Source organism: Rhinopithecus bieti, unplaced genomic scaffold, assembly GCF_001698545.2.
Source record: "Rhinopithecus bieti isolate Rb0 unplaced genomic scaffold, ASM169854v2 scaffold_75732, whole genome shotgun sequence".
Taxonomy (NCBI): domain Eukaryota; kingdom Metazoa; phylum Chordata; class Mammalia; order Primates; family Cercopithecidae; genus Rhinopithecus; species Rhinopithecus bieti.
In genome coordinates this window covers 1,189,758-1,203,244 of record NW_016828978.1, presented here as the reverse complement: position 1 = coordinate 1,203,244, position 13,487 = coordinate 1,189,758, and the positions used below count along the sequence as shown (strand labels likewise).

At 37.0% G+C, this 13,487-nt stretch overlaps 1 protein-coding gene across 1 annotated transcript in view; it reads left to right on the top strand.

The window, feature by feature from the left end:
• The window catches only part of ZNF385D (zinc finger protein 385D), an 89,259-nt gene that overhangs the window by 61,381 nt on the left and 14,391 nt on the right, over positions 1-13,487 (top strand). Inside the window, exon 3 of the mRNA XM_017864647.1 lies at positions 11,527-11,760. Coding sequence (XP_017720136.1) covers positions 11,527-11,760 — 234 coding nt within the window. The remainder of the gene's footprint in view (positions 1-11,526; positions 11,761-13,487) is intronic.

The window sequence follows — 13,487 nt, the reverse complement described above, 5'->3', positions numbered from 1 at the left end:
AAACAGCTCTAACAGTTTTTCAGTGGCCAACCTTTCTGTAAATAATCAGTAGACTTTTGATATCTCCTATTCCATATTTATTAGTATGTTTTCTCTAATATTTATTTATCCTCCAGCTCTTAAAAAATTATCTTTGACTGAAGATAACACAACATGGAAACTACTTTGAAGAGAGAAATTCTATCAAGAAATCATTGTATTATGTGATGACCCCTATTTTTCTTCCTTCTTTGCAGAGAGAAAAATAATAATACATTGCTGTTTTGAGTGAAATGACGGGTAGTTTGAGTTTTAACTCAGCTTATAGTTGAAATTGAATGCTCAGGAGTTGCTGAAAAATTATTGGTTAAAAAATGTTTTCTCAATTTATGTAATTTTTCTCATTTCCTTTTCTATACTTCCATCCTCTTTGTCAACCATTTTCGATGATTTATCCACTGGAATTTACTCCCTGAAAACTCCTTTTCTAGTTCCCTGAAATATGAAAAATCCTTTAATCTAGATGTCTGAGCAGTATATTGTGGCAAGTGCATATCAGTTACATCATGGTATCTTTCTGGTGATTAAAACATTTTCTGCATAGTTAATTTATGAAACACTAACATTGTAATGAAAAATGCTAAGTATTATAACTCTTGCACATACAATAAAATGCCTGAGTCCAGATGGGATAATGCTCTAAATTATTTCCATACTAAATATTTTATCATTGCACCCTTTATTGTGGGAGCTTGTTTTCTTATCTTCAAGACAGCTCTATGGTACAAAAAACTGAAGAGCTGGCTGTTGTTTCTTCATTTTCATTGTATGTGCTGCCCAACAAGATTCTAGAGCAAGTATTTGTGTCCTAAATAACTTGGCGTGGCTATCTTCACCTTTTACAGTCCCTACTCATTCTAAATTACCAGTCAGAGGTAAGCTTTCTCTCACTTTTCGTTCAACTTCATTTAGTAAAAGCTTTCAAGATTCATGATTCATCATGCCATAATTCTAATAGTTAGATATCATGGATAGTAAGGACACATGACAAACCCTTACTTTTAACCTAAAGCACATGGCCAGCAGGACGAAGGCCATTACTACATATGTTAAACAGATGAACTACCAAAGGCAGTCACTGAAAAACCATATCTTGATTTCTTGCCAGATTTCAAACTGAGCTTTCCAATACACAGTTCTTCTCATTAATGAAACAGAAACTGTTACTGCAGCATGCAGTACTTTTTTCCTCTGATAGCTCTTGGAACAGGGGTGCTATCATTCATAGATTTTGGAGGGCTTTCTTTTCTTTCATTCTGCCCTACTGGAGGAAAAATAAAATCTCTATTAGAAGCATGAAAAGGCAGTTTCCTAATCTAGTGGCATCCAAATCACTTACAATACCTTCGGAGTAAATTGAGTTTCTTTTGGTCTTCCTTTTCCTTTCCCTTTTGTAATATTTATCCAGAAGCTCACGAATTTTGATAAAACTCACACATTTGTCTTGGTGCTTATCAATTGTACGTACAGTAGCCGGACCCACTCAATTAACTGGATCAAGGCCTAACAATCTTACCTTCTCATGAACTTAGGTTTGGATTAATTTATTTTGGCTTAAATTATATTCGGAGAGGATGAACTGTGATTTATACTAAACATCTGTGAACAAAGTAGAAAATTAATTCCCCTAGAAATATATAAACTCTAAGTTAGGGAGACAAAAGTTTATTCTTACAAAAGAAACCCTGGTTTAACTGATCAATAGAAGGTTATTTAGGCTCCCACTAGTATTTTTCTCTGCTCCAAAGATCAGAATGTGTCTCTATCCTTCCTCATTTGTTATCAAAAAGTGCATCTCTCAATAGAAATGTTTGTTGTTTAGGCTGGGCACGGTGGCTCACGCCTGTAATCCCAACACTTTGGGAGGCTGAGGAGGGCAGATCACCGGAGGTCAGGGATTCGAGACTGGCTGACCAACATGGTGAAACCCCATCTCTACTAAAAATACAAAAATTAGCCAGGTGTGGTGGCAGCTACTGTAATCCCAGTTACTCAGGAGGCTGAGGCAGAAGAATCACTTGAACCCAGGAGGCAGAAGTTGCAGTGAGCCAAAATGGTGCCACTGCACTCCAGCCTGAATGATAGGGTGAGACTCTGTCTCAAAAAAAAAAAAAAAAAAAAAAAAAAAAAAAAAAAAAAAAGTTTGTTGATTAGGTAGTATCTAAAAATGTTTTAAAGAATTTTCTAATTTTTTTCAGGTTTCTCTCTTAGAGTGACTAGCTTCCCCTGGCTTCCCCTGGCTTGTCTAGGATGTTCCAACTTTAATACTGAAAGTCCCATGTCGCAGGAACTCCCTCAGTTCCCTCAGGCAAACAAGGACACTGGTTACTCAATCTCTCATTTCCCTCTTCACGCATTCATGACTTGCTATTTAAATAACATTTAGCTTTACAACTGAGACCAGTTAATCTAAACTAGAAACTAATTGACAGATCTGTCAGTGGTGGTTCTTGAAGTGTGGTTCTCAGAGCAGCAGCAGCAGCAATACCTGGGAACTTGTTAGAAATGCAAATAATCAGACCTCACCCTATACATACTGAATCAGAAACTCTGTTGATGGGGCTGGGACTGGGCAGTCTGTGTTTTGTCAAGCTCTTTGGGTGATTCTGATGCATGCTAAAGTCTCACAATCACTAGTTTATAGTAATAGGATTCGTGAAAGTTCCCCAACGTCATGGCCCCATGATAGGGGGATGTTTTGAGAGTCAAAGGAGCATAAAGAAAAGAATGAAATAAATATTATTTGAAAATTTATAAGAGGAAAATGATTAAGGTTGAAAACTTAGTTTAGGAGGTCAATGATATGCTTTTTTATTGCTATGCCAATTTTCAGTCTAGCACCTACCTGACAGGGATATAACTCCAACTTTTAAAAGATAAGCAAATGCCTAACAAATGTGATGGCAGCAGCATCCATGTTTATCAATTACCAACTGTCTGGCAGATGCTGTTCTAGTTATGTTAGGGAGTATATTTATATACTAAATGAGTAGAGAATATAATCCTCATTGACTTAGAAATTAAGGTATTGGCATGATAAGACATTGATATAGATTGCTGAGGTGATTGTTATCAACTAAGGACAATGCTGTGATATTAAATTAGGCTAATAAGACATGCCAGGGCTTCTTTCCTGGAATGAGTCCCTAATTTATGGATTCAAAGGAAAGGAAAGAGGGCAATTTACCTGGTGAGGAAAAAAGTAATAATACTAACTCTAATCAGCTTATCTCTCTTTAAATAGAGACCTTGTATTCTGAGGGCGAGCTTAAGTCAAGCCGCCTGATCAGTCTTGTAACCACTGGAGAGATGAGCAGTGTTTGGACATGTCCCTAATACTATTATTGTCAGTCACCCTTTTACATCTGCCTTTTTCTGTTGGCTTCTTTCTTTTTAGGTTGTGGGGGAGACCCATTGTCTAGAGAGAATATGCGCTTTGACTTGGTGAAATCCCAGTTTAATCTAGAAAGGTCCATTTTGAGGTTAAGAGCATTTCGGAGATGTGGAGGTTGAAGATATACAGTAGATCTCAGCTTTGGCCGGCAAATATCGGAACCTGCTTACCTCCTCTAGGGGACTGGACAATTCGTGTCAAGACTCTGTGCTTCAGGAGCCTCTGCTTCTTCCTCCTGCATGGTCCAACTTTGCTGCCCCTTCTTCATCTCATTAGCTCAACCCTCAGTTGCCTGACCCAAGTTGAGGTGTGTGACCTGGTCCTGATCACCACCTCTTTTTGGGGGCTTCTGCAACTGTGCTCTGTCCTGGCAACCTGATTCTCTAGTCTGTTTATCCCCAAATTTGAATGAGTAATAGGAATTGTCTAAATTTTGGATAAATTATCCTACAAAAAGCATTCTCACATTGCCCTCTCAAATCACATGATCTTTGTAGAAAATGGCAAGTCCCTATGAAAATAATTGATCTTTGGCATCAATAGGGAAATTCAGCTGGGCGCAGTGGCTCACACCTGTAATCCCAGCACTTTGGGAGGCCGAGGTGGGTGGGTCATTTGAGGTCAAGCATTCAAGACCAGCCTGGCCAACATGGTGAAACCCCGCCTCTACTAAAAATACAAAAAAATTAGCTGGGCATGGTGGTGTGTGCCTGTAATCCCAGCTACTCAGGAGGCTGAGGCAGGAGAATTGCTTGAACCAGGGAGATGGAGCTTGCAGTGAGCCAGGATTGTGCCACTGCACTACAGTCAGGGTGACAGAGTGAGGCTCCATTTCAAAAAACATAAAAAGACCGGGTGCAGTGGCTCACGCCTATAATCCCAGCACTTTGGGAGGCTGAGGTGGGCGGATCCTCAGGTCAGGAGTTCAAGACCAGCCTGATCAACATGGTGAAACCCCTTCTCTACTACAAATACAAAAAAATTAGCCGAGCGTTGTGACGCGTGCCTGTAATCCCAGCTACTCAGGAGGCTGAGGCAGGAGAATCGCTTGAACCCAGGAGGCAGAGGTTGCAGTGAGCCAAGATTGCACCACTGTACTCCAGCCTGGGTGTCAGAGCGAGATTCTATCTCAAAAAAAAAAAAAAAAAAACGAAAGAAAAAGAGGGAAATCCAGAAGATAAATTTTTTAAATGGGCTCTGCTTCTCCCTTAATATTTTCATTGGAATAATTTATGGTCTAATTTGCATGTAATATATGTAGCACATAGTGAGTTCAACAGATAACCATTATCTATGTATATGAATCTATTCTTGATGTAGTTGCCTCAAACAGATAATAAATTGGACAGCTTTGAAAATCAACTCAAAAGTTTCAGTTCAATATTTTTGTTTTGGAAATTTTAAAATCTCCTTTCTAAAATTTTTAATGCATACAAGGCTTGGGAAATTTTGTTCAAATAATGTAAATGTAGAAAGAAATCGTATAGTCACCCAATCCCTTAGAACATTAGAGTTTCATGCAGGCTACTATGGGAAAGAAATTGTCACTTGATGAAAAGTATACGTGATTACTTTTGCATGAAACTACCAAGTCACAGACCATTAGAGACACAGTGAAATCAGTCTGAAGTACAATTCATTTTCTAATGTTTTCTAGTAATACTTCTTCCAGCTTATTCTTCTCAAGGAGAGGGAATTCATTGTTCCCTCCACTCTTTATATTAGAGTCCTATTACTCTTGTATATACAACTTATATTGCATTTATTTTTTACCTCCTGTGATTAACACAGCATCCTGTATATGGATGGGTCCTATAAGACAAACCCCAAAATTTTCAGGCCCAAGCGTACAAATGGAGACTATATGCCATATATCTAAATATGTATCAAGTTTTACCCAGCAACTCCACACTTTGTTCCCCAGGATTTGTCTTTGTGACCTGAAGAATAAAGAATCCCCTGACTTGAATCAGCCTTGAGCCTAGTAGCGAAGCAGATTTGTAAGAACAGAGAGGAAGCTGTGCCCAAAGCCAGAACTTCTGGCTGGTGACTGGACCCACCCAAATCAGGTACCCTGCAAAGTGGAGTGGAGCACTTGATTTCTCCCCAGCCTCATTTGGTGGCCTTGGGATTTCTAGACAGTTTAAAGCACTTTCTACAGCTATACCACTCTAGCCGATGGGAGTGAGGAATTTAGGGCAGGGGACTTTTCTGCTTAGACATACATTTTGTGATTTGAGGGTGGCCAAATGTGTACTGTGTACAAAACAGCCACTCTTTCTCCGGTTTCCAGATAGAAGTTGTGATACCTTCCAACCTCTCAACACACACACACACACACACACACACACACACACACACTCTCTTATACACAGATATACACATATAGCCATACATGCACATGCATACACATAGACACATACACTCATAAGTGCACACGCACACACTTATAAACTCCCAGCCTCTGTACTCTGACCTTTGGGGCGCCCAGTTCAGTTCTCACTTCCCTTTCCCATAATTCCCCTCTGCTCCATTGGTTACAGAACCCTGTAGAAACTTTTTTTATTTTACAAGAAAAAAAAAAAAAATACACATATAAAGGGACTTTTAAGCACAGCCAGTGCCAAGGCCCTTCCTGCCGGGGTCTAAGACTGTGGAATGGGCTCAATAAATTTTAGTTAAATGAAATAAAATTGGTAGAAAATAAACCACCAGGAATAATTTCTAAAGACTTTTTTGTTGTTGTTGTTAGAAGCACCTTTTCATACTTCAGAATGTCAGCATATTCATGAGGAAGCAGCTGTTTTCTTCGTTTCCTAGCAAGTCTGAGTGAGACTTAAATTCACATAGGAAAGAAGAAAATAAATCAGATGTAATTCTGAGCATTCAATCTACAGGAAAACATGATGAGCATCTTTGGGTTATAACACTAATCCCTGTTACCTGAGAGGAAACTCTAGTAACTCACCTTTGGTTTTTCCACTTGAGTTACGAAAGTCTGTAAGCAGAGGAATAAATTTCTTGCCCAGACCATGTAACTTGGCTGCTCCATGTTACTATCCAAAATTCAAGTGTTGATATTTTTTGGAATCCTTTCTTATGCTTTATGGATTTTTTTAAAGAAGTATTTACAGTGTTTTTATACAAGATGAAGGTCATAAATGGGCCACCTTGAATATTGACGTTTCCTTTGATTCTCAACTAAAGCCTCATTCCACAACGTATTAGCAATCTGTTTTGATGCCAAAGCCAAATAGCAACAGTTGCATTAATGAATATTTGCTACAGGGCGCTGGCAGAAAAATGGCACAGAAATGCAAGCCCCAACCATCTCAAATCTTTCTCTTCTCACTGAATTTCACCCATTATTTTTAACTCCTTGTCACATATATATTGTTCCAGAGTCTTTGGTAGAGAAGTGCAAAGAAATCTGAATCAGCCTTTGGGAAACAGTAAGAAAAGCATATCATTTTCCCACTTTCTTGTCTTTTGAGGGGGGAAAAAAAGGTTCAGTGAAGTCCTGTGGTTTATTCTTACCATTCTGCACAAGAGGTTAGTTGAGAGCTATAGGTTTTCCTTTCTTTCCTCCTTCTAAATGGTTTTAAGCAACTTAATACCTTAGCTTAATGGATGTTTGGATATACAGAATTGACTCTAGCTTGAGCCATGCTTAGTTTCTTTTATAGTCGAATGTTTAATATGTTATCTTTCAGCATGCATAATAAATCAAGACTAATTCAAATTATTTTATAAAAAATTAAATTTTAAGCAATAAAAAATAAACGAAGAGCACGTGCAACTGAGCCAGACTGTGTTCAAATCATTGTTTTTGATTTGAAAATTTGAACTGTGTTCAAAATTTACCTGTTGGCAGCTCTGGCATTGGGCAAGTTCCCAAATATCTCCATACCTCAGTTTTGTTGCTATGATGATAATAAAAATGTTGTGCACCTCTTGTTTTTTTATGAGGATTGAATGAGTTAATACTTGTAAATATTTTAAAAGTGCTTCCACGATGATTAGCTATTATTGGTAATTTATTCATTGTTTTCTCTCAATATTTATTGAGTGCCCATTTCATGCCAAGGATAAGTGCAAGAATATAGCAATGAACAAAGCAGATTAAGAATTGTTAAGTTTATAATAATAGTTATTATTTCAAGTCTTTATGGGATATCTCATAAACTATTTTGTCACTAAGTACATGATCTATATTTATTGGCCTTCTTATCCCAATGGTTTGGGATAGAACTTAGCACAAAATAGTTGCTTAACAAATGTTGATGGAATAAAGTTGAGTGCATGAGTAACTGCAGTTAAGATAATAAGCACTAGATTTGGCATTGGGAGATACAATGTCAAGTCTTGGTTATTATCTCAGAGCACTATGTGACCTTGAGAAATTTCCTGAAACTTCTCTATCTAAAAATTAAGAAAACTGTGCTCTAAAGCCATGAAGGTTCTTTCTGACTATGATTCCACAAAATAACTTTAATGATGCACCATTTGTTGACTGGTTATAATTCTGTTTTTCTTAAAGTAATACACTTTAATTTTAGAATAGTTTTAGATTTGCAGAGAAGATACAAGAATATATCAGAAAGTTCCCATATACCCTGCATCTAGTTTCTCTTATTGTTAACATCTCACATTAATATGGTACCTTTGTCACAACTAATGAATCGATATTCATACATTAGTGTTAATGAAAGCCCATTCTTTATTTGATTTTCCAAGTTTTTACCTAATGTTCTTTTGCCCTAGACTCTCATTCAGGATCCCACATTACACTGAGTTCTCATATTTCCTTAGGTTCCTCTAGACTGTGATAGTTGCGCACACTTTCCTCGTTTTGATAGTCTTGCTAATTTTGAGGAGTACTGGTCAGGAATTTGATAAATGTCCTTAAGTTTAGGTCTGTTTTCTGTTTTTCTCATGGTTAGACAGGGGTTATGAGAAGGAAGACCACAGAGGTAATTTTCATCACATCATGTCAAGGGTATATGCTGTTAACATTATCATTCATTTAAGATTCTATTTTAACGTGTGGATAATAATTATTTATAACTGGTAATTCAATGGACCATATTAAAGTAAACTTCTTTGCTATATCTAATTTTGTATGCATTATATAGAACAGTTGACTTTCTTTGAGTAAACCATAATGCTAAAATATATTTATCTTACTTTCTTGGTTTAAAAAACACCCTTTTATCACTGCTAAAACAAGGTAAGTGAAAAATCCATGACTCCCTATAAATTAATAGTATTCCTATCTTTATGGAGTCAAGTTCTACATATTACATTTAAGATAAAAATGTAATGTTGTATTTCTTTCACACTAACTACATGCTTAGAAAATAACAGATTTATGGTTAGCTATGTGGTCAAAAGTATTCCACAAAGTAGGTGCACCAGAAGTTGAGTGTTGATATTAATTCCCCTAAGCCTGTCTCATGCAAGGAACTTGCCTTAAGAATGTTAACACTTCCCTAAGTCCTAGGCATAGAGAATCTGATGTCTCTAATCTTCTGTTGTCTTTGGTATAAATGTACATTATTCTCTGTGGTCAGAGAAACACTAATGTAGATGTCACAGGAATCGAAAGATTCATGGTTTTGTTTATTCTATGCTTTTGTCAATAAATTGCACTATAAATAGGAGAGTTAGTTTAGGATTACTATGATCTATGCTATGTGCCATTTTCAGGTTAAGACCAAATAAACAAGTCAATCCAGAGGAAAAGTTGTTAGAGCAGGGTAGTACTGGGGAAATCTTTACCATAGTAGATTTCAATGAAGTAAATACCCACAGTATCACACTAGCTTCAGTGTGTGGCCAAACTAAGTTTAAATATAATATCTGTATTTATGGTTATCACTCCTGATAGAGCTGATCCTAAGAACAATTTAGTGGTTTTAGCCCACTGCTCCTTGTGACCTTACTATGGAGTATCAACAGTCATGGCCAAGAGTATCATTCCTAACTTTCTTTCTTATTTTTTGCCTCAAAATCTAATTTTCTTGTTCCATGAAACACTTGACTTTGGCTCACAATGTACTACTTGTGTGTCCTTGGGAAATTTTCTTAACTTCTGGAGTTTTCTCATTTTCTCAGCTCTGTACTGTGGAATTACTTTATAAATACATACAATTTATACAATATAAAAAATGGAATTGTTTTATAAGTATATGTAATTATTTTAAGTATATAAAACACCTAGCAAATTAACTACTTGTTGTTTATTCACAGTTACATATACTCATGCTTTCAAACAATCATTTCTGGTATATAGGGGGCAATAAACAGCTATGGCACCATCTTAAAGTTGTTATGTTTCATTCCATCTCTAGGTTCTCAGAGATATTTTTTGGCTGTCACTTCTTATTTTAATAATGGAACCTTAACAGGCAAATAAAAGCTAATCAGGGAGTGGACCTTTCAGTGTGCAAGGGAATAAAAGTATTCTAATGACATAACTTAGTGTTAGGGTAATTTTATTTATTTTTCTCTAGCCATGAGACACATATTTGCAGCATGATTTTGAAAACTTGGTTGGTGAATGTTCTTCATGACACTGAAAGAGACTTACTTGATCTTAGCAGGTAAATAAGTGATTGAAAGTGTGTGAAGTATCAGGCAAAGGAAATAAGATCCAGATGAATTTTTTTATACAACAGCCCTTAAACAAGGATTCATTTCTCTTTTTATTGACTGGTGTTTCTGATGCCCTATTGAGAAAAGCAATAAAAAACCTCACCTATATTTTCACCCCTATGCCTGGAAGAAAGGGGATATCCCAGTTAACAGTCATTCTGTAGCTGCAGTCAACTCTTGATAGTGATGAACTAACAAGAAGCAAGCGTTTATGCAGACAACACTTAACTGCAGACAGACCATTGGTCCTTATATCCTTGCCAAGTCTCTTTATCATGAACTTTTCAATGTAGCATTAGATAGTGACCATAGCAGTATATGGAATGAGAGACAGTTTCAATAGCAGATGTAGCTGGAGAGGCAGCCTAGGAATATTTTGGAGAGGAAGTTAAGAACCAGCTGAGAGGCAAAAAAGTAGTATTTGGGTAGATAGGATATAAGTGTAGAGCTTATTTGCAATTTGTTATTGGGTATGGCAAACATTGCTAACATAACAGTGATTGGCATATTTGGAAGGGGAGCTGTGCATACCCAAATAAAGTTAAGAAAGGGTAGTTTTACTTTGGAGATTGATCTCTCCAGATTTAGCATCAGACTTTAGAGCCAGAAGGGTTGTAGAGTTACAGTGCCTCAACATTTTCATGATCATTTAACTCTTAAAACAATGTGACAACAGCATGGTGTGGCCATCCTGTGAATTCCTCGTGAATAGTGGCTATTGATGTCTGAATATTTTTGCCACAAACTCCCTGCGTACAACTTGGTACAGGGCATGTATTTAATAGATACGCTAGACTAGAATTCTTCTTCTTTTGATGTTGATGATTTTTGTACCTTGGGTTGAATTGTAACTCTTTGTACGTAGAGCAATGATTTTCTGAACTATTGATCTGGTCAAAGCAATTATGGCATCAGGCCTCCAATTTTCTTTCTCTTTTCTTTTGGATAAATATTGCAAAAGGATCTGTACCTGTTTTTTAATTAAAAAAGAAAGAATGAAAGAAAGAAGCAAAATAGACAAGTAGTAAAGAAATTCAAAGTATCTTAAAAGCATTTATCTTCTATTTTAATTGTTTAAAATCTAGAAAAAGCCATTTAGAAATATGCATTGAGAGACTGCAATATATTATAAATATTGTTGTACTAAGGCTATGTGTTAACAAGAGAAATTTGTGGATATTTACCCCATAGAATATTTTAAACTTGTATTTATGTTGATATTCAAGAATCATCTGAAAGTGTTATTTTAATACATGAAATTAAATATGGTCATCTGTGTAAATTTTTTTATGAGGTGATTGATGCATCCTTGACAAACAGCAGTTGCTAGCTGCTCTTATCATTATAAGCAGAATGCAATATTCGTGATACATTCCTGAATAGGGAATGATAATATCACTGTTTTCTCCCCTTTTTTCTGTGTTTTTCTAATACAGATGGTACTGCAGGGACACCAGCAATATCAACGACGACAACTGTGGAAATCCGCAAAAGCAGTGTTATGACAACTGAGATCACCTCTAAAGTGGAAAAAAGCCCAACGACAGCCACTGGCAATAGCTCATGTCCTTCTACTGAGACCGAGGAAGAAAAGGCAAAACGGCTTCTTTACTGTTCGCTATGCAAGGTTGCTGTCAACTCCGCCTCGCAGCTGGAGGCGCACAACAGTGGTGAGATGCAGCGATTTCTTTTTGTTTCAACAGCTCTGCAATTATCTTCCTCTGAATAGATTAGATCTTTTGCAGCAGGGGACAAAGGGGTAGAGGAAAACTGGCAATTATTACATGGAAATCATTAACCATTAAAAAATAAAAATGACAAGCAAAGTGTAATTTATATAGGGACAAGAGGTGGTTTCCAGGACTTGAAGGCCATGGGGAGGTGTGTGTGTGTGGGGAGGGTGTATGTGTGTGTGGGTGGGTGTGTGTGTTTTAAACATTAGGAGATAAAATGAAATATAGTCCTAAAACAAGTTTTGCATTTATATGATTTCTAGTTTATATATTTCCATGCATTTGCATCTAAATGACGTTTTCTAAAACTCTGCCCATAGTACTGTTGAAAAATGTGTAGTTGCATGACTCTAAGCACCTTTGGTTAAAACCCCTCTATTTTGATTTTTATGAAAAAATAACGTTATTTGGGCTAAATCTATGGGACTGGACAATTAAACTTAAGAAAGTGTTTATTGTGTGCAGCCATTCAGATGTGATTTCTAAATGTACTCTTTTTATTTACTCTTTCCAACAACTTTGCAATAACTTAAAAATGTTATTCTTTTCAATTGTTTGAGGCTCAGAGAAGGCACAGAACATAACCAATCAAGTTACAGAACCATGATTTGAACCCAGATCTGTCTGACTTCAACACTAATTCCCATAATGGGGAGGAAAATACTGGAATACTGACAAGCCAGGACAAAATGCTCTCCCAATATACTCATATATTTTGGTTCCATCTTGCTGCTCTGTATGCATGTATATATATGCCCCCCCATCCGTGTACACACACACACACACACCCCCACACACGCACACACTCTCAATCAACTATCAGCTTTTCTCTAAAGACTGGATTCATTGCCAAGATCAACTTTTCTCTAAAAGACTGGGTTCATTGCCAGGACTCTGTCAGCAACTATAATAGAAAAAGAATCATTTGTGAATCATGCCCTGAGTTAATATTGCAGCTGTATGTTGAGTCATTGACCAGCCATTGTGCTGCACTGGTAATATTCAAGTATTGACTTCAAGACTCTAATGAGTAATAGCAGATGGAGAACAATTCCTTCAGCACATACCTTCTTCCTGCAAAAAACATTAGTTGTAATAAGAGAGATCATGAGTTCAGGTACTAAGAAACACAGAAAGGTACCTGGCCTTAAGGCAGAATCTATACCTTACAGATTTTCCATGTGTTTATTCATGCAAATACATTTCATCTTGAATGTAAGATATTTGGGAGAGTATAAACATCATTGGCATTCCATTTATTTCTTAAGAATCCTTGCCCATTCCACATAGTGACTGAGAAACACATTCATTTTGAGGAGGCATCAATTTTGACAGATAAACACACCATGTCCTTTGAGACTAGAGTTCATTTATCAAGAATTTCGGCAGGGTGTGGTGGTTTACACCTGTAATCTCAACACTTTGGCCGCTGGGGTAGGAGAATCACTTGAGGCCAGGAATTTGAGACCAGCCTGGGCAACAAAAGGAGACCCCCATCTCCACAAAAAAATTACAAAAAAAAAAAAAGTGTTAGCTGGGCATGATGGCATATGCCTGTAGTTGCAGCTACTCAGCACGCTGAGGAGAGAGTGAGCCTAGGAGGTTGAGGCTATAATAAGCCGTGATCGTGCCACTGCACACCAGCTTGGCTGACAGTGAGACCC